Below are 26,320 nucleotides of genomic sequence, written 5' to 3'. Positions count from 1 at the left end.
GATGATTGACTTACTCAGCAAAGAAGCCAACTCAACTGTGCACTTCGCCAGCTGCTGTTCTGATGTGGGACACATGAACTGGAAAACACACAAAAAAAGTTGTATTTTTGTCCCCATACTGCAGGCTGAATAAAACAGGACTTCACAAGGGATAAAAATATCAAAGAAGAGCAGGCAATTTGCAGCAAAATTTACAGAGCTGTGATCAGGAGACCATAAAAAAAAAAAAAAAAAAAAAAAAAAGATTATAAATGAAAAGGGGATCCACAAAGTCTAACTTTAAGTAACAAGCAGACCTACACAGTATAAAAAATGCAGTACAACTGTCACAATGGAGCTCAGACAAAAACCACTCAAATGAGCTGAGTTGTGAGGCAAGGCAAGCTAACAAGTTTGCAGGTATCAAAGCAGCTCAAAGCAGTCCAAGGTTTTTTTGTTGATTTTTAACTCTTACCTTTCTGCATCGAAGTGTCTGACTCAATCTCCCCAGCAAGCACTCCAGCCACAAGTAGTCAATCACTTCACCCTCATCCCGTGGACCCACAGCAACACAAAGCACATCCTTGGTGAAAAGACAGCAGTTAATCCATCTTTTAGTATCCTGCACTTCCAGAAACATCTCTCTGGATTTATGACAGAAGTTCCTAGATCCTCCTCAGGCCCTCATGAAAACAAACAAATAAAAAAATAAATACCCATTTCACAAGACAGCTTCAAGCTGAACTTTCCACAGCCTTACCCAGCTCTAATTTTCTACCACAGTTCTCAGTATGTTATGAAATCAAAGTCAATGAGGGCAATCATTAATCCTACTTAAAAGCAACTAACTCTGAAAGCTGTAGATAAATCTCAAAGGGCACTTAGCAAGTTCAGAGCACAAGTGCTACAGAAATCCAGAGTCCTCTTATATAGTAAGGGTGGCTTCACTGTTACTAAAAGCTGAGTATAAAGAGCACTAACGGGGCTATGGGATGAAAACTGGTTTAGCAAATTTTATATGCAGTAGCACCTTCTGTCACCAATGATTTACTTCACATTATCCAAAACCCAGAGCAGAAACCAAATGAGTGAGATGCAGTATTATTGCTCAAACAGGCATGAACCAGCAAAAAACCCCAAAAGACAAAGAGGCAGAATATTTAATGGTAAAGTAAGTGAGGGTTTCAGAATTCTTCTTTTCCTCACGGGTCACTCACTCAGGTTATATAATTCCATTATTTTTGCTAGAGCAGAGACAGTTTAGAAGTCCAGGAGAAAAGCCCAATATGTAATTTGAACTTGCCTCAACAGCAAATTGCTTGGGTCTAAGGCTCAAATTAAGTCCATACTATCACCTTCATTTTATGGATATTCTGATTTTCCCTGAGTAGAGCTGAATGAAGGTGCAGATGCAGACTGGCAATAACCTTTCAATACATTTGTACAGATTCTTCTGACACTTCCCTGGTGTTTATGACAGGGCAGTCTACCAAGTTCTACAGAATTAAAAGAACCAAGAGAAAATACTCTAAATAGAGGTTAGGAGAGTCTCCATAAAAAGAGTAGGTCTACAAATAAATAGGTATTTTAATATACTGACTTTTCAGCAAACAGTGGTACACACTGATCTTCACACTATGGTTTCTATTCGTATCAAAAAGGCCACTGTCATGCTACCAGAAATCCTTTATTTGAGACAGCACTCCTGATCAGGGAACTCTGACCTACAAACAAAACAGCAAGCAGGGGAATTAAGGAAAAAAAAAAACAGTGATCTTTCCATTGTGCTTCCAAAATACTCCTTACAGCCAGTGCCTTAGAACCAGAATATTCCCTTTTTAAAAGAAAACGAACCCAAAAAACCTACCATGCAAGAAAAGCAAACCACCAAGGTGAAAAATAAAAGTGAGTTAGGGAAAGCCAGGGAATGAACACTGTACCTTAATCTCGTTGATGATTTGGGAGGGAAATGGGGCACAGTGCTGGCAGTCTGGGGGGCAGTCCCTCCTCAACTCCAGAGCATCCTCACTGGGCAAGGGAAGTCCTGGAACTTTCAGCATTCTGTTGAAGGTTGCCTTCACTTCTCTTTTGATGAGTGCTACAAAGAATAGGAAATAATTCTGTCTACTTCAGTTTTTCTCTTCATTGAGGCAGACAACCATTCCATGCCCTGCCCTTAGGAGCCTCTCATTCGAGGGCCACAGTGAAAGAGGTAAAAACAGTTCAGCCTTTCACACCCTTCTCACTCTGAGCTCCCATGATCAATAATGTCCAGAGGCACAGGGGCTGAGGGTGTTAACTCCCAGGTCTAAAAGGCAGCCACCCATTTCCACCAGGTACCACTGGCAACTCCTCTCATTTTCCATAAAAATATTTCAGTGGGTTTAATGAACGCCAAAGTAGAAATCACTGTGCCCATGAAAGCCATGTGTTTTCTACCAAAATAAGTTCTGACCAGCATTCAAAACACTGAAGTCCTGCTGCTGACAATGGTGCTGAGTATTCCTCCCTGGATTCTTGGCACAACCTCCAGCAACAGTGAATTAGTTTTCAGAGATTCTGAAGAGTTGCCAGAGCACTATTACAGAGTAAAAGGACTGCAGTTGCATGCAGGCTGCTGAAAACACATCCAGTCCAGATGGATTGGATTTTTTTTTTTTTTTACAGATTTCAGAAGCACTGTGTACATGTGGACCTTAGGGTCTGTCCACTGTCAGTATCACACATTTGAAGTATTAACTTCAACTTAGATGACAACTTCAGAAGCAGCTTTCCACAGCATTCATTCTCATCACCCTATGAGCCTCTGGAACTAAAAGTAACTTACATGGGCCAAGCCTGTAAAATCCCTGAAGAAGGTTCTTGGAGCTAGAAACCACTCCTCTTATTCCTAAACAAGGAGGGACAAAGCAACTGCATGCTTCCCACTAAAAGAGAAATGAGTAGGACTCATACTGTGTAACACTGGAATTCATTCTATCCCTTGATGTCAGAAAAACAGAGCAGTATCCAGGTTAGAAGCCCCAGTTCAGGGTAAGGACACTCACCTGCAATGTTGGCAGAAAGCCAGCCACAGGCTTTTTCAGTAGCCAGTTCCACTGCAATGTCTTCTGCACTACTTAAAACCTTCACAGGGAGGATGACAAGTGACAGGAGATTTACTACAAGCTACAGCACTACAGTCAATGAGAAGTCAGAAGGAAGTCTAAATGGAAAAGGCTTCATTTAGGCATGCATTGAAACTGAGCACCACCATCTCTGTGGGAACTGTTAAAATGACCCATTCTGATTTCCCAAAACTCATCAACCCCATAGGAACCCTATCAACTCCTGGGGAAGTTGATGTTAAAAAAATAAAAGTATTATCCTTGCAAGATGAATGCAACTTTTATACCATTCTAGTCTCAACAGTTAGCTGCTGGCTAGAGTTATCACTTCAGCCAGAAGATCCCAGGCAGCCTGGCAGAGGTGACCCTCATTAGCTATTAGTTTTCACATGAGGATATCACTAAATTCCTCTGCCCACTTCCCTAACTGAAGCAGCAATGGAAAAATTGTAACAGTCCAACTCTAGGTCAAGGCTTTTAGCAAGTTTTAGTGAAAATACATACTGCTGCAGATGTCTCTTCTGGCAATAACACCCTTACTGCCTCAGGACCTTTCTTTTTGCAAAATCTGCAAGAAAAGAAAAATGTGTCACAGGATCAGTCAAAGTTCTTGGACAACACCCAGTGGTTCATTACCAGAGAAATTCTCACACGTTCTCTTAAAGTCTAAACCAGCTGGAAGACTGCAGTGAATTAAGTCAGCCCAAAAGAAACAGACATGGAAAAAGCAATTACAATCCATCAAGGTACAGTACTCAGTTTTCCAAAGAGGGGAAATAATAGCTGCACTGGATATCTATTTGGAGCTGGATGCAGAGGGATTCACAGCACCTTCATTCCTTCCTACAAAGATGGCATCAACTGGCTGCAGGTGCAGGAGTCACCCCAAGAGCAGCAGAGGTCAGGGTTTATAATTTCCAGAACCTGCACAGGACAGGCCAAGTCCTCCTGGGCTTAGAGATTCCACAATAAGAAGAGACAGGAAGGCACAAGTTTAACTTTTCCTCCTTACTCTCTGCCTTTGATGAGTGCCTGGGCCCCTTCCTCATACAGATGAGTGCACACCTCTTCAAGCAGCTTGTCATGATTAGCATCCTCCTCCTTCACTTTATTCTGCAACATGACTTCAGCTCTTTGAACCAACTCTGCTACCAGTGTTGCCCTGTAAAAAACCAAGAACAATCAGACAGACTGAAATCAGCACAACAAAGAGTGCAGATTAGGAGGATATCCATCTGTCAGGCACAAATGCAATTAACCACACTGCATTTATTACTATATATTTATTATTATACCATCTCCTTACTCTTTTTGTATGGGAAAAAGCAGTGATGAAGATACCCAAATAGCACCAAGACTCAAAAGCCCTTAAATTTTAATAGAAATGTACATGATTACAGGTAACATTTTTGGCAGCAATGCCTTTATACTCTCAGTGGGTACTGGCCAAAAGCTCAGAGACATCAAAAGCAGCCAGCTACAGCCAAGATTCCCTGTGGTCTGATACCATTTACTGTCTTCAAGAATCTGCCCAGCAGGACAGTGCAAACTCAGCAAGCTCATGAGTGAAATGCTGGAGGGCAGAGCTGCCATTCAGGACTGTGACAAGCTGGAGAAATGGGGTACAGAATGGGCACCTGTACAGACTGAGGTCCACTGGCCAGCAAATGGCTCTGCAGAAAACAATCTGGGGTTCCCAGTAGACAAGCTGGGAACTGAGTTAGCAGTGTCCAAAGCAGGCCAACCTTATACTGGGCTGACATTTGCAACAGTGCAACCAAGAAGTCAAGGGAAGTTACTGCCTTCCTCCCAATTGTGAGGCTGCCTCTGGAAAGCACTGCCCAGCTTTGGGAGCCCAGTACAAGAAAGCCACTGACAAGCTGAGTGACTGCAGGATAACCTGTCCAGGTCCCTCTGCAGAGCCCTCCTGCCTTCCAGCTGACCCACACTCACCCCAGCTTAGTGTCATCTGCAAATTTGCTGATGATGGACTCAATCCCCTCATCTAAATCATCTATAAAGATATCAAACAGAACTGGGCCCAACACTGATCCCTGGGGGACACCACTAGTGAGCGGCCGCCATTTTGATGCAGCCCCATTCAGCACCACTCTCTGGGCCCGGCCCTCCAGCCAGTTCCTAACCCAGCACAGATGCCCCTGTCCAAGCTGTGGCCTGACAGCTTTTTCAGGAGAATGCTGGGGGAGACGGGGTCAAAGGCCTTGCTGAAGTCCAGGTAGAAGTAGAAGTCCAGGTAGAAGTCCATCCACAGCCTTCCCCTCATCCACCAGGCAGTCCCCTGATCATAAAAGTCACAGAACAGACACCAGCACTTACTTGATGTGCTTAACACAGTTGGATCCCACCCTCTCTGCCACAAATTCAACTGTTCTCCGTAGGGAAGGAGGCTGATTGTGGAAGAAGGCCTGTTCCAACTCTACCTGTTCAAGAGAAAAGTGCCACAGTTTATTAGAGCACTCCAGCCAGATCCTCCTCTCCTCAGCACAGAGATGGACAGAACTGCCACCTGGAATTGTGTTAAAAGGCAATTGGCCTACACTAGAACTTTCTGATGCTGTAGAATTCAGCACCCCTGTAAAATATTTGCTCCCAATTTTCTTCTAAACATTTAACCCAAAGCTCATTATGAGTGTTTATGAAGCTACAAAAGCTAATGCACAGTAAAGGAAAGAATGGGAGAGTTCTGACACCTGCTAGTAGTGGGTCACCAGACAGGGACTGTATCTGGGATGAAAGGATTACCTTTTGACTACAGACTGGTAATCCTATAGGCTCCTACAAAGTGCCTTTTTTCAGTGAAAAGCCTGGCTACAATCTAACCAAAAGAGAGTATGAGAAACATAACATTTTAGGCAAAGAAGAGGCAGAGAGAGAAGCAAGCCAGCTGTCCCAATTGCAAGGATATTTACTGAAGTTGCCTGGATTTCAGAAACACCCATGTGGTATTCTAGCCACCTGACTATAACAGAAGAATGAGGAGGTACCACACCTGACTGATAAACACAATGTTCCCTGCTGCCTAGCTGCATTCTTTTCTTTCCCTGGCATTGGGATACCACTGTGTACCCAACCTTCACACAAGCAATTTCTCCCAACCTGCTTCTCCTTCTGAGGTAATTTCTTTACCTGCAGTTTCCTCTGTGTGACAGAAGCCTTGGATGCCAAGGACTCTGCTGCTGTGGGAGTGATTTTCCTTATAAAGCCACCATTTTTTGCTCCACTGCCAGCCACAAAAGAGGCAAGTAGTTTCCTCAGCTCACCTGTACAGAAAAACATGCCAAAGCAGTCATCATCCACCTAAGCAAAGGAACAAATCAAAACTCAAGAGAGTTTTCACATTGTCAGTCCTGTGTCCAGGGCAGATTCTCTCAGGTGAAGTTTCAGAAAAGCAGAGGGGGGCCCCACCCATGTAACTGGCAGGGCACAGGGAAGCACAAAGGCTCTGAAGATGAAAGAGGAGGCTTCCAAAACAGTCCCTGGCACACAGAACTTGTTGAGAAAGATCAGGGAGTAGCCATTTCCATGCATCCCTTTTTAGCATGGCAAATGGGAACTGTAAAGCCTATAAGGACAACAAGGAAAGCAGAATTACAACATTTCAATAGGAGGAGGAGATTAAACATGGTAAAAGCTTGAAGACCTGTTTAACCCCTGGAAGCTTTTGTGATGCAGGTTTAAATACTGTTTTCCTAGCAACTAGGTCCCAAAAACCAGAGCATCATCCCACCCTATTGCCTACAGAGAGGAATTTCACCAATGTCTGTCAGACCATAGGAAAAAGATCTCAAGCAACAATCTATTAAAGCACCAAGGCACAAAGGATTCTTCCCCTCTGCCCAGCAGAAGAAATGTGCTCAAGGATGAAGACATTTCTCACAATACCAACATCTCTCCCTATAGCTAGGATGGAAATGTTGTACACTTACTCCTTACAGTGTTTCCTTACAGTTTGTGAAGGATGAGTTCCCCTGTCCCTCTGTGTTCAAGCTCTATAAATCAATTACCCTGACTGTGTATCCTGCCTCCCCCAGCTTCACCAGACACTATTCACAGCTGCATGGGTTTCTGCAATAGAGTTTTTCATCAAGGTTGACTGGTACACAACTGAGAACTGAAGGGGTGAGAAAGGACAAGAGCCATGATTTAAAGACTCACAGTACCAAAGGACAAATATATTTAAAAATAAGTAAATAAATACTAATATATTTTATTTATATAGCAAATATAAATACTCACCAAGATAGGGACAGCAGGTATAAAGCAACTGCTGATCCACCAAGGGTACAGAGTCCTGGAGAGAAAAGGAAGGAAATGCTGAAGGAAAAGTCTTCAGGCAAGTCAAAAGTCCTGTAAGTGTGATCACAGATTTCAGAACTGCCTTTCCATGAAAACAATAAAAATAACTAGATTTCAAATATACAGTAAAACCAGAAGCTTTGCAGCCCAAATATTCAGTCCAGCCCTGTGACATACAACAAGCTGCTCTACATTTAGTTCCCACAGCTCAGCCTTTGCTGATCATTTGTCAAAGCCCAGCTGAAAGCTGATGGTTATAGAAGGGAACCAGGACTGGTGCCACAGCTGCTTCTTGTAAGACAGAAACCTCTCCAGGGAGGAAAATAAATGAGGAACATCTGCTATGGATTACACCTCCACAGGTTTCTTCACCCAGACTCACTGGAACACCACACTGTGGAGCAATGTCACCCCAGGATTACACAGCAGAGCCAGAGCCAGAGGAGAAAAAGCAGCTTGAGATCCCATCTACACAAGCAGTGTGTACTGCACTCATTTGGGGAAAAAAAAAAAAGAAAAAAAAAAGTAAAATCAGTTGATCTCAGTATTTTATCTGCCACTGAAGAGATAGGGCAAACCAGAACTCCTAATTAGAACAAGATATTTATGCTTCTTAGCAAACATACTGCTCATTTTCTAAGGAAAATGTGTTCTCTTGCATGTCTGGGAGTTACCTGAAATATCCCATGTGCCATAAACTCACCTCTTCTGTTTGCTCGTGCTATTTTCAGTTCAATAATCCTTTGTCATGCAACTGGAAAACATGTGACTCCAACAACAGCAGCCCCATCTTATTTCAATCCCATCCTATTATTTCTGTTAAGGTCACCTGCTTATTACTCCTGCTTATTTCTGGGAAGAGTTCCAGGTCTATCATCTCATTTTGAATTGCAATAATTAGTGAGCAGGAAAACAGCATCTGATCTTCCAGCATAACTTTGCATCTCTTCAGCAAATGACTGCAGCAGGTGGGATGGCTCCTACCTGACAACAACCCCATAATTCATAATCCAGGATGCAACTGAAGGATTTGGATCAATTGGGGCACCCCATCCACTGGCCTGTGTACTCTCAGTACTGAAGCCAAATTCCTCACAAAATCTTAAACTCCTGAGGCTGTGGTAGGTCCATCCTCACCCACGGATTCAGAGAACATGGTGCTGCACTAACTCACCAAAGCCTGAGCAGATGTCACAGTATCCATCATCAATCCCTCCTGCCTCACATCAGTGGTAAAAAACAGCTCTTCAGGAACAGATGGAACCTGAAACAGAAACCCCAGTAGTTACACAACCTAAACAGCAGTCAGTAATTTTCTGATAATAATCCCTTTTCTGATAGAGGACAGTAAAATCTCAACCACCTCTCACCTACAAAAAAATCTAGCTCTAATGATCATCTCTGCCCTAAGGAGAACCTTTCCATAAAATTAAAGATTAGTTTCATCACCACAACATAAGCCACCTTCTTAACCCTTCCCCCTCCATAAAGAAGCTTTCACATTTCCAACAAGTTCCTGCTCACCTGTGCCTTGCTTCCAACTGAAGGCACAAAACTATTTTAAAAGTTCATCACACAACATCCCTTTATCAGACAAAAAATTCCCCAGTAATTCCAGGCTGTCAGCAAGCACTCCAGCTTTGTGACAAGAGGTTCCAGTTCTAACAGGAAGCAGCTGTCAGCTTGCTTACAAGGATCTTGCTTTGCATTTACAGAATGTGTTTCAGCAGCAATTAGAATTCCTATTGGAAATTAATGTTGCTTCACACAATTCCACTAAAGGAAAACAATTCTCCACCGGAATACAGAGCATTTTTCAAACCCCACACTAGTGTGAAAACAAACAAACAAACCAACAAAAAAAAACCCCAAAATCAAATCAAAACAAAACAAAAATAACAACAAAAAAACCTCAGACAACAATCTGCTGTTTAGCAGTGTTTTAGCCCACTTCAGTGCCATTCTCTATTGAGTTCTGTGCCCTGCTTTTTTTTCAGGGAAGAGCTGTGTGCACACAGGAGACTTTACCTGAAAAAGCCAACCCAGAACTGCAAGGATTAGCAGCTTGTTCAGGAAACTCATCTCTTTATCTTCAGAAAGGACCATTAACCTGCCACACAGCAAAAGCAGCAAGAGAGAGTGTTAGATTTCAGTTGCTCAGTTTTCATTAAGGAAACAAAAAAATCCCAAAGCACTCACATTTAATTAAACAATTTGTCACACATTCCCTACCCGTCTGACTAAAGAGCAGAGAGCAAGTTCTACTTTTTTTCTACATACATATCTGAGTAACTTGCTGGTTTAAGTTTTCACTAGATTGTGTTTCAAATTATTCTCATGTATATAGCAAACTAGAGAATTATTTAGACATAGGAGACCTTGTAGGTTTAAGATTCACATTCAAGGTTTAAAATTCACAGCTGCGAATTCAGAAAGAGTGAGTGTGGATTTAAAGAATTTTGTTTACTTAATGAAAAAACACATTTAAATCAAATTTTAATCTGAGTTTAGGATGTGCTCTCTTTGTAAGGTAAGAAGTGTGTTTACACACTTGGTGTGTAAACAAAAAAAGTGCTTTATTAGAATCTTCAACTAGGGCTACAATGGATTCTCAAGCAAACCTTCACAGAGAAGTTCCCAAAAAACAACCTTTCCCTGGCTATTACCTGTATACCTGCAGCAAGAGACAAAACACTTTCCTGTAGTAATCAAGGAAAGGTGCAATATGATCCACAAGGGAAAGGTACTCCACAATCCAAGGAATAGTCAGGATTGAACGTTGATCCCGAATAGATCGTCTCAGAAGCTTCAGCACATCCAGTACAGGCAGGGTCTTAACGGGCAACAGAAGTTAAAGCAGTAGCTTGAAGTTACCTTTTGATACTTAAAGAAATATTTTATTTAAGTCATGACTTTCCTTCCTAGAATTTCATCTTCTGTACAAGTAAGAGGTGACCTTCTGGCTAACAAACAGTTCTTTGCTCACGAGCAGAGGTAAAGATCATGCTAGGACAGCAAGCAGAAGCTCCACCAGGACTTCCAAGAGTAAGGCCTAAAGTCTGAATATGTACAAGTGGAGTGTCCTGGTTTGGGCCAGGATAAAGGTGATTTTCTGTCTTGTGCTTTTGCTTTGAGCTAAGCCTCTTGTAAGTAGTTGCACTTGCTGAAATTAACAGCAAGTTAATTTCCTGGCCCAAACCAGGACACTGGAGTCAAGATGTAACCCTTGCCTCCTGGCACTCAGTATGACACGCTGCTAGGAGAAGTGTGCAAAATTAGGAAAACCATTTCTGGTAGCTGGACTTCACAATATAAATACAAGTCTTCCTAGCTAGGTCAGAGTTCTGGTACGACAGCTCCAGATTAGCAGAAATAACAGAAGACTGAATACCTCCCCATCAGTGCATTGCTCCCTCTTTTCTATCTTACACAAGCTCTTATTTCCTTTATTCCCAACCTCAAAATATGCAGCAGGAGCACATATCTCAGAAACCACTACCTTGCTTTGAAGAGGTTAAACCATCCATAATCCCCTCCTTGGATTAGAAAACCTGCCTGTCAGCCAAGTGCCACATGAGATTTCTTAGGAGAGTTTGGTTTCTTACTTGGTTCCTTAGTGCTACTGCAGAGTCTTGCAGGTCTCTGGTTGGTTGCTCAACAGTGTGGTATGGTAAAAAAACCAGGAGCCCCAGGAACTTGGCGAGGAGTCGTAGGCTTAACAGGACCACAGTGAAACGTTTCTTCTCATCCTGAAATGAAAACAAGCTGGGGCAATGCTACCCTGAAGTGGCAGAGCAACTATCCACACTAAGCTTCCACTCCCTTCATGTAAAAGGATCACACAGCTTCATCACTGCTTTTTAAAAACTGCTTCTGCCTCCACTGCTTGACTTACAGTGAGAAGAAATTAATTCAAGAGCTTTCTAGAACAGCTGCTCAGTCCTATCTTCATACAAACAACTTTGGAGTCAATGAGAGAATCATAGAATCATAGAATCCTAGGGGTTGGAAGGGACCTCGAAAGATCATCTAGTCCAACCCCCCCTGCCAGAGCAGGGCCCCCTAGAGTACATCGCCTAGGAACGTGTCCAGGGGGGTTTTGAATGTCTCCAGTGAAGGAGACTCCACAACCCCCCTGGGCAGCCTGTTCCAGGGCTCTGTCACCCTTACAGTAAAAAAATTTTTTCTGATATTCAACTTGAACCTCCTATGCTCCAATTTACACCCATTACCCCTTGTCCTATCACTGGTCACCACTGAGAAAAGCCTAACTCCATCTCCCTGACACTCACCCCTTACATATTTGAAAACATTGATGAGGTCACCCCTCAGTCTCCTTTTCTCCAAACTAAAGAGCCCCAGCTCCCTCAGCCTTTCCTCATAAGGGAGATGTTCCACTCCCTTAATCATCTCAGTAGCTCTGTGCTGGACTCTTTCAAGCACTTCCCTGTCCTTCTTGAACTGAGGGGCCCAGAACTGGACACAATACTCCAGGTGTGGCCTCACCAATGCAGAATAGAGGGGGAGGAGAACCTCTCTTGACCTACTAACCACACCCTTTCTAATGCACCCCAGGATGCCATTGGCCTTCTTGGCCACAAGGGCACATTGCTGGCTCATGGTCATCTTCTTGTCTACCAGGACCCCCAGGTCTCTTTCACCTACACTGCTCTCCAGCAGCTCAGCCCCCAACCTATACTGGGACATCGTGTTGTTCTTCCCCAAATGCAAAACTCTACACTTCCCCTTGTTGAATTTCATCATGTTTCTCCCTGCCCAACTCTCCAGCCTGTCTAAGTCTCTTGTTGCCTCCTTTCTACCATTAGTGGTCTGCAAGTTTTCATGAACCTTTGGCTGCTACTTTGCTAACAGCCTGTACTCTCTGATGCCCCTAATAGGCACAGATGAATGAACAAACACCTGTACAGGTATGAACTGGTATGACCACAAATTCATTCCAACTAAAATCTTCCTACATGGAAAAGTAACAAGGAGTTATGGCAGCTGAGTACAACACCTGGGCTCGGTTATTTCACTGATCTAACACAGGGTATTAACACACCCTAAGAGACTCACTTTTCAAACTACAATGCATCATCTCTTATGACACAGTTCTAGGAAGCACCCTGAAGCATAGAAGTAAAGGGCAAGGGGCTCCATCTTCCATAACCAAACTGCAGAGCTATGACAAAACCAAACGAAGAAGCTCTTCTCCTGCAAACTTAGCAGTGGAAGATCCATGGCAGCTCACAATTAAGCCAGTAATTCTTTGGGTACAGGAACTTTTTAAAGAAATTCCTAACAGATGTGTCTGCAAAAAACAAGCTTACCTGCTCACCCATATCTGTTTCCCCATCACTGTGCTCATGCTCCACCAGAGTAAGGGCATCCAGTTCAAGTATCTTCAGGCACAGACTATCCATCAGGTGTTGATTGAACTGGTAACTTCAGCAAAAGATGATGATGAGTCAGACTGGGCTGAAAACAGCAGTAAAACCTCAACTAATACACTGCAAAAGTTCAGTCTTATCTCACAAGATGTATCAAGCATCAGCAGACATCCAACATAATAATAGACTGAAGACAAGCAAGCAAAGAACTGCCTGATCCTCTTTTCATCTCTTATTTTCTACATTTTTAAACAGATTCTGTTTAGAAGTCTCAGTATAAAGATAATAATACAGATCTGTCTAAGGAGGAAGCTGTAAAATAACTAAACTTGAGGTTCAAACCTCCCATAGATCACAACTCCTCCATGCTGTTGACTGTGAAAAACTCATGAAACAAAACCATGAACCTGGCTTCATGCTCTAACTCCTTAAGCTTCATGCACTGCCACACAGGAAACACTTGGCCAGACCAGTGCCCTTGTCACACAGCACTGCACTGCCTTGGCACTGGGAAATGTTCAGAGTCTGTGACAAGATACTATGGTTTTACAGAAGATTTATTACCATGCAGCCTAGCCTAATGTCCCACAATTGCATGTAAAAATATTCTGTACTCTAGACAGAACCTCCTTATTAACATGTTGACAACATGTGCTGGCCAAGAACAGTAAGAGTGGTGTTATGCAGCTTAAAAGCATTTCTGATGTGCTCTGCCTGGGACACACTGTGCCCCAAGATCTCCAGACAACTCCCTGCTGCAAGAGCAACCCACTGGTGTCCCCCACTCTCCAGCACACTTCACCAAGGCAACAGCAACCATGGGCAGCTGACCTTCCTGCACTGAGGATGAAATCCCTGAAGAACTGCTGGCACCCTGGAAATGAAGGGGGTGGACAAGGTCCTCTGATGCTCTGGGGCACAACAAATCTTTCCTGAAGCCTCTTCAGACGGCTCAGATTATCAGAACCCAGCATATTAAGGACATCCTGGTCTGGGGTGTCTCCCCAGCTGGCGCCACCTCCAATAGGACTTTTACACATCTTCAGGAGACAGAAAAGAGCAGAAAGGTGAAATATTTGTAATAAGACATCATTTCTCTTCATCTCTCACCCCACACATTCCTCCTTCCTCAGAAGATTTGTCTTAGCAGTAGTCCAAACAGCCTTCTGAGATAGCCTGTAAAAGGAAGAACTCTTCCTCATGACAAAACATGTTATTCATGTTGGCCATAGACAGCCCAGAATTCCAAGAGAGATGGAATTCCAATCTAGCTTATGGACACCTAGCAGACTACATCTAGATGTGTGGAGAGAAAAATCTATCAGTTGCATGGTCTTTATGAACCACTCAGTGGGATCTTTAGCCCAGTCTCCAAGGATCAGTGATACTGCACTATGCATTCCTAGAACATATTTTGCTGGAGTTTCCACGGAGTTAAATAAAGTTAAAAAATTAATGCCTGCCTCTCCCAAACACAGATACTGCTCAAGACTAAAAGAACCATAAACTGCAGAACTGTTTGGGTTGGAAGGTATGTCTCAGATCATCTAATCATCTAATTTCCTTTTTTTTAAATTTTTTTTTCAGTTTGTACCTATTGCCTTGTGCCCTGTCAGTGAACACTTCTGAGAAGAATCTGGCTCCCTCTTCTTCATTCCCTCCTGATCTGTTATCTGTACACAGTGCTAAGAAAATATGCAGCCTTCCCTTCTCCAGACTGTTCCCTCATATGAAAAAATGCTCCAGTCCCTTGACCACTTCAGTGGCTGTGTGCTGGACCTGCTCTTGTTCATCTGTATCCTTCTTGTACTGTTGAGCCCAAAACTGGACCCAGTACTGCAGATGTAACACCCTAAACAATGCTGAATCAAGGGAAAAGATGATTCCATAACCCTACATCTAAGTCAGGTCAGTTTTAATAGTTTTAATGAGAAATCTTACTAAAAAACATTTAACAAAGTGTATCAAACTAAGAAACACTAGATCCATTTATTATTAAGCCAAGAAACTTTCTCTCCTGAAAGAACATCTTGTTACACTTCCCAAACTTTAAAATACCAGGCCTCAACACAAATCTTCAGTCTGGTTTCTTTTCTGCATGAGTATCATAATATACACAGGATTCTGCAAATCCCTTTCTGGTCAGACAGACTGGGTTCATTGAGGATTCTTTGGTATCAGTTTAAATTTTTGGTTACCCTGGTGGAACCCTGCAGCCTTCATTATGAAGGCATTGATATACAGGAGAAATACAGTATCCAGGACTAATTAAATCCTGCTAATGCAACCAAATCCATCTCTTTTCCACAATCTCCCTGAACACATACATCAGACAAGACAATGATGCAAACCTAGACTGGATACAGGGAATTTTCAACATTCCAACATCTTGGAACTTCTTGGCAACCTGTGTGGGCTTTTGGTGGGTTTTTGTGTTTGTTTTGCTATCCAAAAGGAATCTACCAATAAGCCAGCCATGTAGAGAGAATACATTAAAAATTAACATCATAACCAGAAGCATCTCTTCTTTTTCCATTCCTTCAGTTACAGTGAAATCAGATGATGCTTGAAAGTGGCCAAAAGGACCCTGTGAACTACCATAGCAATACTGTATCAAAACCAGCCTGTTGCAGTATTACACAGAACCAGAGACTCTTTGTAGATAGTACACACAGGTTGCTAAAGAACATAGCTGGGAACTCAGCATTTGACTCATGTCAAAAGAGATCCCTTAAAATTTCTAGAAAATTTTAACTATTCTAAAACTAGAAAAATTAATTCTTAGAGCTTATGATAAGCTCAGTGTGCCTTGCCTCTTTCACAGAGCTCATCTGTAATTTATCACTGATGTATACTTATGGAAAAGGAAGGAAATTCCTATCCTTAAGACTTGGCTCTCCCAAGAAAAAGCTTCAGTAGGAAAATCTCAGAAAATTGACACGGTTCTTTGAGTTTCAAAGACACAGTTTGCTCTCTCAGGCCAAGGATGAATCAAATCAGCTTTGATGTATATCTTCATGGGGCAAAACCCCAGGTCATTTACCTGAATAAGCTGTTTCTGAAAGAGCCTGGCAAAATGGCTGTGGTTGCAGGTTGCAGACAGATGAGCCATCATGGCCCTGCAAAGGAAAACATCACAAAGTGCTGACTGGATCTCTCTGTGGTATAAGGAAGTGCTTTTAACCTCAAACTATTTCAAAACCATAAAATAATTGCCTTTAAGAAAGTGATCTTCAAAGGCCACTGCAAAAAGCAGCATCTTTATAACTAGCTTTCTTTCCCAAGCACTGAGCTCCATCTGCTGACCATGGATAGGAGAATTCTCCCTGAGTACCCGCAGAGCAAACATTTCTAAAGATAACAAGACTCCTCTTTTCCTAAATAATGCTATTATTTAGGAAGAAAATTAACTTGTTCAGCTCCTGTTCTCCCCTATGCAGAGCAGTGAGTTGAGAATTCAAACATGCAAGCAAGAAAACAGTAAGAGCAGTATTTCTAATGCCAAAAAAAAAAAAAAAAAAAAAAAGGAAGATTTCTCAGTTTAAAACTTTGTTTTGCTCCTGTGCTGAAGCATCAGAAGCATCACCTTCATACATGTAAACTGTTGTAGGCTGTTGGTTAAGAATAACACAAGTCAACTGCTTTCAAACACATAGTAGTTTCTTTATAAATACTCTATGTTGATAAAACAATAAATGAACAAACCAGTCTGCTTTCCATAGAAAGAGCCACAGTTGTCTTGTTTTCAGAGCCAAGACACTAGGACTCCCTGAAATAGTAAGAAGAACTAAGAGCTTCTGAACAGACAGCAGTTCTCCATGCTAAGGAGAAGTGGGGCATTGGAAATAAGAAATGCATACAGAAGGGTATATACAGTGACCACGTTCAGACTGCTACATCCTGGTTGTGAGAGTGACTCTTTCTGTGAACAGGGAAAGAGCTGTGCCAAGACTGATCAAATTAGGCCCTCGTGGCTTGTTTCTTTAAGACAGCAGTTGATGCTTTTAAATATTGAATCAGGTTTACATGCACAGTACCTTGCAAGAAAATACAGCTCCCTACAGATTAGTGCAGAAGACCATTAGGAAGAACATGGAACCTGGAATGCTGTGCTCAGCATGCTGCACCAGCAGTTCAGCTACATTAAAGAGCCAGCTGAAGTTGCCCAAGATTCCTACCTGATCTTGTTACCCAGAACTCTTTCAAAGTCCCAGCCAGTTTTTTCATGGTTGTCCTCCCATTCACGCAGCAGTTCATAAAAGATATCCCTGTGAATCAAGATATTTAAGGGCATGAATTCCCATTTGTCAAACTTTGAAATAACAACTGAATATTCAATCACTCCTAAGCTCCCCAGTAAGAATCTATCTCAGAATAAATAAACTGAAGCCTCTAAGAACTCAGATACCTTTAGAAAACTCATAAATGTTAGGGAAACCTCAGTGAACTTCAACAAGAAGCTTTCCATGCCCAGGCTCTGACAGAATGAGCAAGACACCCATTACCAGACATATTGAAGACTGAGTGACAGGAGAGAATAAGCCACATGAAGTGATACTAATGAGGAGAGGAAAGGATCAAGACAACTTGTGATTCTCTCCCCACACTCTTGCTGCAAGCATGGAGGAAGGTGGCAGGAAGCATAAAAGCATGGCAGATTTATATGCAGAAGTAATCCATTAGGGTGACACATTGTGCTGGCCTTTGCCAAAAGTCTCAATAACTTCTGAAGAATTAGGTTCTTCTCTAAAGACATTAAGCATTTAACTCCTACAGTCAATATGGACAAAAGATTTTTTTTTCTTTTTTACTGGAAGGAACACCTCAAAATTCTTCTACAGCATGTAGCATACACGAGGCTTTTCTTAATATCCTTTGATCACCATCATGGAAAGATTATACCCTGTGAACCACAGAGAAACAGCAGAAGAAACTTACCTCTGTTTCTTAAAAATGTGAAATGCTCTGTCACTGGGAAAGTTAGAACGATTGTCAGTTTCTGGCTGGAAAGAAACAGACTGCACAGAGCATGGCAGCAGGAGAGATACCTGTGAAAAATAAAGGCAGCCATCAGACTAGTGTAAGCAATTTATCCAGCAACCTGAAACACAGAAAAAGCAGGAAAAAGACTTGATGAGGAAACCAAGTGTCTCTAGTTGAGTTGCTCAGACACCAGGCATTTCCCAGTTGCTAACTGCTCATAAACACCAACACTTGTTCAACCTACACTATGCTACAGCAGCAGAATCACTCAGCATTATGAGTGCAAGCACCTCAGAAATCTCTGCAGAACAGACTGCAACCAATACTGATACAGTATGATATCAGTTTACCCCAATTTACCTTCAATATAAGGCTCCAGAGAATGCAGGTTAGTGGCTGGCAGTTCCTGAATTATTATTCTTTCTCCTATTTGAGAAGCCCATGTCTTCAAGTGAAAAGAGACATTTTCAGCTTCCACTAAAAAGCTCAGCTACTGACATGCCCTAGTCTCAAACTGTACTTTCTTTGACAAGAGCAATTCCCATTTTTTAAAGACAGATGAAACATGACACAAACTTCACTAAGCCAATCATTCCTACCATCCAGCCAAGCCAGATGATTACATCAGAAAACCACTTTCCACAGGCTGCACTGTCTCCTCTACAGCTTCATTTACCTAAAATGAGTCTGTAGCTATGAGACAAATGCACTTTTTCCAAACTATATTCTGATATTGCATCTAACTGATCATTCTGTTTGTTCTGGGAGCCATGTTTACTACATGAGATTCAAAAGCAGAAGTTGACCCTGCCAAGGTCACTGGTTTTGCTCAGAGCCTGGAAGGAAAGGCAAGGCTTTAAATCACAGCTAACCATCACTGCACCTAGCAATTCACTCACACAGCAGCAAAAAACATTAAAAATTGCTTTTAGACACTTGCCAAAGACAACACAAGACACTGGAAGTAGAAGGAATGAGATTTAACATCAAAGCTGTCGCAAATAAAAGAGTAACAACACAAAGGCTTGAAGCAAAGTCAGTGGGGAGCTGCCAGTTTTTACCTTGGCTGTGCTGCTCTCATAAGCCTGTCTGAGCCTCTTGTGCAAGGTGGGAGAAAAAGATGCAATCCGTTCATTTTCAGCCAAGAGCTTCAGAGTTCCCTTTTCTAAGCGGGAAATAATTCTGCCAAGACAACATGGATAAAACTCACAGACAGACATAAATAACACAGACCTAAAGAAATGCTTGTGCTCAATTTATGAGGCTACCAAGCACAGTTTTCAAGGCCCCGGGCACCCAGCATCAAATCCTATTGGCATCTGTAGGGCCACTTTTCATTGCACTCATCTTGTGCCTTTCCCAGTCCTGTATAATCACACTGAGGTTCAGTAGACAGATCAGTGCAAGAAAAATTCTCAGACATCCAATTCCATGCCAAGTTGTATGTTTTGAAGGAAATTAACAAATCCTATAAGTGGTACAGCTCTAAAATCCAAGCACACTTGCTTCATCTTACACATATCTGCAGACACAAGCAGATGAACAAAAAAAAAAATTCAACTCACTCATACTGATAATCCAAGACTTGAACAGCAAAATAAACACAATTGTGCACACTTTGGAAATGCTGTCTCCCTGATGCATCTGAGAAAAAAAAAAAAAAAACAAAAATGAAAAAAGAAACATGAGATAACACCACCCAGCACCACTTACAAACTAAAATATCAACAACTATCTCTCAAGAAAAGTAGGAACTGCCATATCCAAAACCAGTCTTTTGGGACCAGTATTTAATTTCCAGATGTTCCCATTTGCTGACACCAGCCTAGACAAATCCTCCCATCACTATCCTTCCTATACTAGAGACAACTAAATTTTTCAGTGTTCTATGGGAAAGAAAAGATCTCTCTCAACCTTCTGGCCAACAGTAAAGATCCAGAACAGAAAGCAGAACAACTGCAATCAGCTACCAGATGCTGGAGACTTTCTGTTCCTAATCTCAGCCTTAAGAATGTCAAAATTAGTGTCAAAACAAAGGTCAATCAAATAAAAGCATCTTGGGGAATGCTGTCTTACCTTAAAGCCACTTTTTGTTTTTTCTATCTAAAATACTAACCACACCAAGTTTAAGTCTGAATTTGCAAAAAAACCAAAACAAATGCATTAATTACATATCAACCTGGACATGTCCCTGTGCACTTGTAACTCAACCTTAAATTTAAGCAACACACAAGAGACCAACAGCACTTTTGAGCTGCAAGTACCAGTGGAGAAGATACTTTAGCATATCTGTCCTTCTCTCTGAAATCAGTGTTAGCAGGTGCAGTAAATCTCACACAATAGGAGAAACCTAGATTCAAACAGCATCTAGCAACCCAACTCCACCATACTGCAGAAGCCCTTCTCACCCATGCATGATTTTTGGCAGCCTTTCATTATGCTGTCATTCTAATAAGTCACCTTTTGGAATTAAAGACTAAATGCCCAATCTAAAGGCAATTACTCTGTATCACATTACTCTTCCCTTGAAGTAACATTCTTTCAACTTAATGCTATTCTTTACCTTTACTTCTTTCATTGACTTCAAGGTCACTGTCCCCATCTTCTGTAGCAGCAGTGCCTTTAGATGTCAACAGCTGCAGAACAAAAAAGAGCTCCAGAAAAATATTTGGTACCAGATTTTCTGGAAGAGAGAAAATGAAACACTAAAGGTGGATTGACCTGCTTTAATAACCAAAAGAAAAAAGACAAATAACTGTTATATGACACAGTCAGCCAAGAAATCCCTCTCCACTCACAGCCACAGTGTAAATCAGTATGGGAATTAGAGGAAGGTTGTGTTAGGGAAGGCTGGTTTTGGACAGGAACATACAACTCCAGCCTCCTACACTTCAGAGTGCTACAACAGGTTCATCTCCTTCCCTAAGCTTTTACCTAGTGTCCATTTATTTTAATAACTGTGTTGGCTTTGTTTTTTCAGATGTTATTTGTTTGTAAACCTTCACTGTCCTATGTAGATTCTCAGCTACTCCCCCCATCCTGTCATAACACACATGGAAATTCAAAGCTCAAAGAGAGGTCAGTCTCATATCATCAGGGTCTTCACCTGCTATACATGATGAATAGAGCTCAGCCAGACACTCCAACTGTTTCCTGCAGGAAACCTTAGTAGGATTTGCACAGGTCACCAGATGGCTTTCAGCAGGAAGGCTTGCACTGCGAGGGTAGCTGGGCTTAGTAGGAGTACCAGGATCTGGAGACATTCCTGCAGGAGAAGATGCCTGGTGCAGCAGTTTGCAGCTGAAATTCAAGAGCAACAATATATTATGTGGCTGAAGATGCAGCCAGAAGAGGTCTTTCTTCTCTTGCAGTCTAGTAATAACTAACCATGTCATTTACACTGGCCAAAGCTGCTTTTAGCATAGCAGGAATTTGTCTTTCCCATAAAGAGATACCAGGGCTAACAATCAGAACACTCAAAAGAATCATACTGAAACTCCAACTCTGCTAAAACAGTGTGGAACTCTCACCAAATTATCTAATCATCCTATGTTACTGCTTCTCACCTAAACTAATATTTTTAAGGACACAGAATCTGTTAGAGAGACCAGGACATAAAAAAACTTTATTTTACACATACAATTTCTAACAGCTAGACACTTCATAAATAGAAATGATTGCTAAAGATCCCAAGGGAACATCCATACTTGGCACATGACACCACATCTTAACCTCGTTGCATCAAAAGCAAAACCTTTAAAAGTCACTTTAAAGGCTATGGGGAAGACCAGTGCAACCAGTGCAATGAAGAACAAATTAGTCCCAAAAAGGGCAAAAGGTTATTTAGTAACATCTCCCTTGGAGTGATCACAAGCACCCAACTGACAGAAGAAAATGATTCATTAAGTGCTTTGTAAACCAACTACAGTTCAGAGCCCAACAACACAGACTCTGCCTCACTTCTGTGTCAGTGTTGTCACCTGCCTCAGTGTGAGTTTCAACTTTTGCCCTTGCTCAAAGTGACACAGTTGGCTGAGGGCTGCATTAGTTCTGTACCTCAGTTCACCACTAATGAGGACACAGCAGCAGCTCTCAGCTCTGAGCACCAGGCACTGCCCATTTCAAACATGATGGGCCAGGTAAGATCACCTCATGGGCAAGATCCAGCCCATATCCTGCTGCTTCAGCTATTTTAAGTTATAGGGAGTAGTAGGACATTTCAGGTAGAATCCAGACTGCTTCATAGAAGTACAGAGAGGCAGGTTTGAATCCTGAGCAGTTCTGTTACAGGTCTGGTACAGTGACTGATGTGACTCTAGTGGGTCTGCTTAAGCCAGTCTGGTCCCACTGAAATGAACTGCAAGGCTTAGCAGGAGAAGAATTCCACCCACTTGAGGAGTTTCCCCAAGAACAAAATCTACAAGTAACAGCAACAATTCTGTCAGCAACAGTACACAACCCTTTCTCTACTACTGTTTTTTGCTTTTTTTTCCTGAAGTGTCAATCCTCACAGATTAACAGTGATGTAATTTTATGGAGGATGAAAGTCAGACAGCAAGTGAAAAGCAGAGACAAAGTTAGAAGCCAGAATTCACCTCATCTCCCAGCACACAATTTTCAGTAGATAACCAAAATAGTAACATTTAAAGCAGAATCTCACACTACTCATATGAAAACATGCATAGTGTTTTCTCTGACTGTAAGTTGGTGTTAGCCTGTCCACCTTGCAAAATCATTCACATTTTCCCCACACTTGCACAATTAGCTCATTTTCTTCAAACCAGACTATGCCTTCCATCACAGGCACAATCAACAAACACAGCCTAACCACAACAACTCAAACTCCCTCTTTTTTCCTGAGCAATCTAAGGATAGCTGGCACAGGAAACAGCCACACATGCAAGCCCACGAAGAAGCAATTCTATGAAAGCAGGGAGGACTGACTAAATTTCTAAAGATAAAGTCATTGGGTCATTTAAAGATAAAGTCATAAAGGGTCATTGTTCCAAAGTCAGCACACCCCTAAAATGGCAAACATGAGCTAGCTGCATGAATACCAAGCCTGATATCAGGGTAACTCTTTCTTTTAGGCAAATTTAAGGTCACCAATAACTCTTCTGGATATTCTTCTGATCATTTCCAGTCTGGTACTGGTACCACCTATAAGACATGAATATTAAGATACAAGCCTACCACCACCCTGATCAGATTGTACCGTTCTTTCTTCAGCATCTCCCTCTCCTCTTGAAGGCTGTTGCTCATCACAGATGTAAGGTTTCCATCCTGGACAGCAGTAAAGGCCTCAAAGCTTGACCCAGATGAAAAACGAGCAGCTGGAGACTGACTGACAGGTGTAGAAGTGAAACACATCTTTGGTTTTGAGAGGGGACGTTCAGCACTTACAGGGGTTGGGTTGATTCTCCTTGATGGTTTGCTTTTGCTGAAAAAGTGAAAAAAAGACTACACTGAAATAAAGCTAAACAACAGCAACAAAAAAACAGCAGGTCTGAAGACAGATATGCACACAGCCCCACCAGAAGAACCTAATACAAAAATAAGATGGATGTGGAGTCAGACTGCTGAATTTCTAAACTCTATGTGGAGTTGCTGACTTTATTCTGGTCACTAAATAACAAGTCACGGAGATGCAGACTGCTACAAAAGTCATGAACCATCAAGGCATTGAGCAGATGGCACACAACTCTTAGAAACATTTCTCATTTGAGAGGACAGGATATGCCTCATTTTAGTAAGAAATTAGTTCACCAGCAGCTTCTAACAGGACCACAATAAAAAAACAACAATCAAGCTGCTGTTGTTAATCAGTAGGGGTCCAGACTTATGAGTTACCAAAGGCCCTTTGGTACACTTAAGGAAACTCATCCTTCCTGCACAAACTACCAGGATTTGTCCTTCAGGAAGAGGCTCTGTAATACATTAAGAGGCATAATGGAAATGAACATGGGAACACAAAGCATTACACCTTTCAAGGAAATGCTGGATGCTACAGATCGATTGCCACTTTTCTCAAAATCTATAGAGTGTTGGCTTGCAAACACTCCATGGACCTTCTTCCTCAGTTTTTATCCCAGCTGGGCAAAGTGCAGATGAGGAAGACAAGACTTGCTGTCTATGCTGGAAACACATCATATCTCCCTTGGCCAGTGCACTATTTAGAGCAGCATCCAGACCCAACATCTGGCTCTGCTGTCCAGACCCAAAGACCTATCAATTTTCAGCTGGAATTTTGCTGTAAAGTCCCAACTGTAAAGTCCCACTTTTGAAGGCCAGTGCCTGGTATATGGAGCAAACAAGCTGGCACAAAAGCCTTTTATTTGGCAATGAAGATTTTAAAGAGTAGAATCTCAAAAAGAAAGAGAAAAGGACTGAGGCAACCACAACACAAGCAGCTGCCCAGAAGCTAAGCCAAAGTCACCAGGGTGACCTGGGTTTGCTGCAGACTAAAGGGAACACAGGCATCAGCTAGATATTTTGTCCATGACCACAAGGCACAAATGAAGCTGCACACTAACATTAGTTACCAGAGGCCACAGAATGTCAATCCAAAAGCTTTTTTTTTTGCTAGCATCAGTAAAGCTAAAGAGCCTTCAGGACTGCTTTTCATTTGCAGTTGCTACTCTGTTAAATGAGCAATGTGAAGAGCCAAGATAATGCTGACTTGCTGGAACATGCAAGGACAAAGATGTGTGCAGTTTCATATCAGCTGGTCTGTGCACGAGTAAGCTGCAGGCAGCATCACAGATCAGAAGCTAAAGAAGCATTTTGGGTGAGTTCAGAGTAGAAACCTGACTAGCCATTGAAGCAATATTCCTCTGTGTGGCAACCACAATAAAGCAGTTCTTGACAAGAAGCCCAGAAGCCAGCCCCCAGGTGTTGTTTATTACTGCTGTAATTCAGCATCTGGACACACACAACAAGATGAGGTAGTTAAGGAAGAGTAACCTCCAGCACAATCCAAATGAGATAGCAAGGCAGACTTGCTCTTACTTTGTCCATCCAGAGGCAGCACCCATTGGTGGAAACTCCTCCAAGTTGTTAAGATTTAGTTGGCTGGGTGGGGATCTGGTAGAAACAAGAGGCACTTCACTCCGCTTCCTTCTCCCTCCGCTCCATGATGCACCATCACTCTTCCCATCTTCCTCTTCAGCCAGGGAATGTCCCAGATCCCGAGCTGTCTGCCGGCCAGAGGCACTGACTGAGCTGCTGCCTTTCCTTCTGCCTCTTCTCATGGGCAGAGGTTCAGGTGTGGCTGTGAGGAAGCTCCCCAGGTTGGCCCTCTGGGAGGAGCGCTTCTCACTCTGGGTAAGCACAGGGCTGTACCCAAAGCTGGGGCTGCTGCTGGAGACCATGCCAGCAAAGTCACTGCAAGGGCTAGAAAGGTTTGACCCAGAAAAGGAAGAGGAGCCACTTGATGCTGCAGAGGAAAAGCTGGTATCTGTGGTGCAGGTGGTGGCTGAAGTCCTTTGGGAAAAGAGCTGCACCCTGCTGCTGGTGGCATGGCCTGCCCTCCTTTCTGATCCTGTCCTTTGGCTCCTGTGAGCCTTGGAATTTGGAGTTTTAGCTGGAGTAGAGGGTCCATTCGTCAGGATCTGGCTGGTCTGCTCCCTTAAAAAGTTTAGAAGAAAAGGCACAAAGTCTTTCTGAAGCAAACTAAGAGATAGCAGCTTGTCATGGATGTGGTTCTCCTACAAGAAGAGAAGACAAAGCATTAGTATAAGTACACTAACTGATTCTTTTTTCCCATCAGCCTAAAATAATTTAAATAGTAACTGTGGGACTGGAATATACAATAAAAAACCTGACATGTCAAAGCTGAAAATTCAAGCTGAATTTCAAGAGACCTTTGTGCTGGTCACAGATCTGAAACTCATCCTCCACACAAGCTATTTTGACAGAATTCATTCACTTTGGCCTCCAACTGAGAAGCAGCTGAGCTGTTCCATGGAAACATCACTAATACTTACTGAAGGTATAGCCAGGGAGACATTAGAGGAACTGGCACCCCTAAGTCCAGCATTCTAAAGGCACTGATAATGAAGCAGCTGATTCTAATAGAAAAATCCAAAACCTGAAACTTCTCCATCCTCTGCCTATGAATGCCAGCTGCCTCCACAGAGGGGTGCTGTAACAACTGTTTAAAAACTTGAGTCCTGAAGTGTCAAATACAAGACCAAAGCTGCTCTTGTACTTCAATTAAATAATTTTGCTTCCTTGAGACCTCACAGAGGTCTAAATAGAAACTGTACAATTTTAAGATACATGAAGTTTATAATTAAGAGACCTAAGAAAAAAACCCCACCACAGTCAACACATTTAAAAATCTATAAACAAGTAAGTAGCAGTGATCTTACAAGGGTAAATCTGGACAAAACAGATGTCATGTTACATGCACAGTTCAAAGCTTTGTACACTGGGTAAAATTTCTTATGTTCCTAACACTGCACCAGACTTCTACTTCCTCACAACTGGATGCAGCAGTATTTGCAACAACAACAGAAGAAGCTCTCACAGGCAGCAACTACC

The 26,320-nt window shown here is 42.3% G+C and overlaps 1 protein-coding gene across 2 annotated transcripts in view; it reads right to left on the bottom strand.

The window, feature by feature from the left end:
* CDAN1 (codanin 1) overlaps nucleotides 1-26,320 on the bottom strand; it is a 32,538-nt gene that overhangs the window by 4,270 nt on the left and 1,948 nt on the right. The window contains exons 2-25 of one of the 2 annotated variants that reach the window (XM_071744635.1): nucleotides 24,785-25,482; nucleotides 22,992-23,216; nucleotides 20,883-21,076; nucleotides 20,340-20,459; nucleotides 19,342-19,420; nucleotides 18,838-18,958; nucleotides 17,732-17,841; nucleotides 16,972-17,061; nucleotides 15,837-15,912; nucleotides 13,625-13,833; nucleotides 12,734-12,848; nucleotides 11,009-11,152; nucleotides 10,070-10,236; nucleotides 9,432-9,513; nucleotides 8,578-8,667; nucleotides 7,344-7,398; nucleotides 6,234-6,367; nucleotides 5,424-5,527; nucleotides 4,099-4,248; nucleotides 3,591-3,654; nucleotides 3,027-3,105; nucleotides 1,920-2,077; nucleotides 455-562; nucleotides 15-78 (exon numbers count right to left, since the gene is read on the bottom strand). In XM_071744635.1, coding sequence (XP_071600736.1) covers nucleotides 15-78; nucleotides 455-562; nucleotides 1,920-2,077; nucleotides 3,027-3,105; nucleotides 3,591-3,654; nucleotides 4,099-4,248; nucleotides 5,424-5,527; nucleotides 6,234-6,367; nucleotides 7,344-7,398; nucleotides 8,578-8,667; nucleotides 9,432-9,513; nucleotides 10,070-10,236; nucleotides 11,009-11,152; nucleotides 12,734-12,848; nucleotides 13,625-13,833; nucleotides 15,837-15,912; nucleotides 16,972-17,061; nucleotides 17,732-17,841; nucleotides 18,838-18,958; nucleotides 19,342-19,420; nucleotides 20,340-20,459; nucleotides 20,883-21,076; nucleotides 22,992-23,216; nucleotides 24,785-25,482 — 3,436 coding nt within the window. Of the gene's footprint in view, nucleotides 1-14; nucleotides 200-454; nucleotides 563-1,919; nucleotides 2,078-3,026; nucleotides 3,106-3,590; nucleotides 3,655-4,098; nucleotides 4,249-5,423; nucleotides 5,528-6,233; nucleotides 6,368-7,343; nucleotides 7,399-8,577; nucleotides 8,668-9,431; nucleotides 9,514-10,069; nucleotides 10,237-11,008; nucleotides 11,153-12,733; nucleotides 12,849-13,624; nucleotides 13,834-15,836; nucleotides 15,913-16,971; nucleotides 17,062-17,731; nucleotides 17,842-18,837; nucleotides 18,959-19,341; nucleotides 19,421-20,339; nucleotides 20,460-20,882; nucleotides 21,077-22,991; nucleotides 23,217-24,784; nucleotides 25,483-26,320 lie in introns of those variants that run through there. The other variant, XM_071744636.1, reaches the window with a different exon arrangement.

The sequence above is a fragment of the Heliangelus exortis genome, chromosome 5 (genome assembly GCF_036169615.1).
Source record: "Heliangelus exortis chromosome 5, bHelExo1.hap1, whole genome shotgun sequence".
Lineage (NCBI taxonomy): Eukaryota > Metazoa > Chordata > Aves > Apodiformes > Trochilidae > Heliangelus > Heliangelus exortis.
This window is presented reverse-complemented; position numbering and strand designations above follow the sequence as displayed.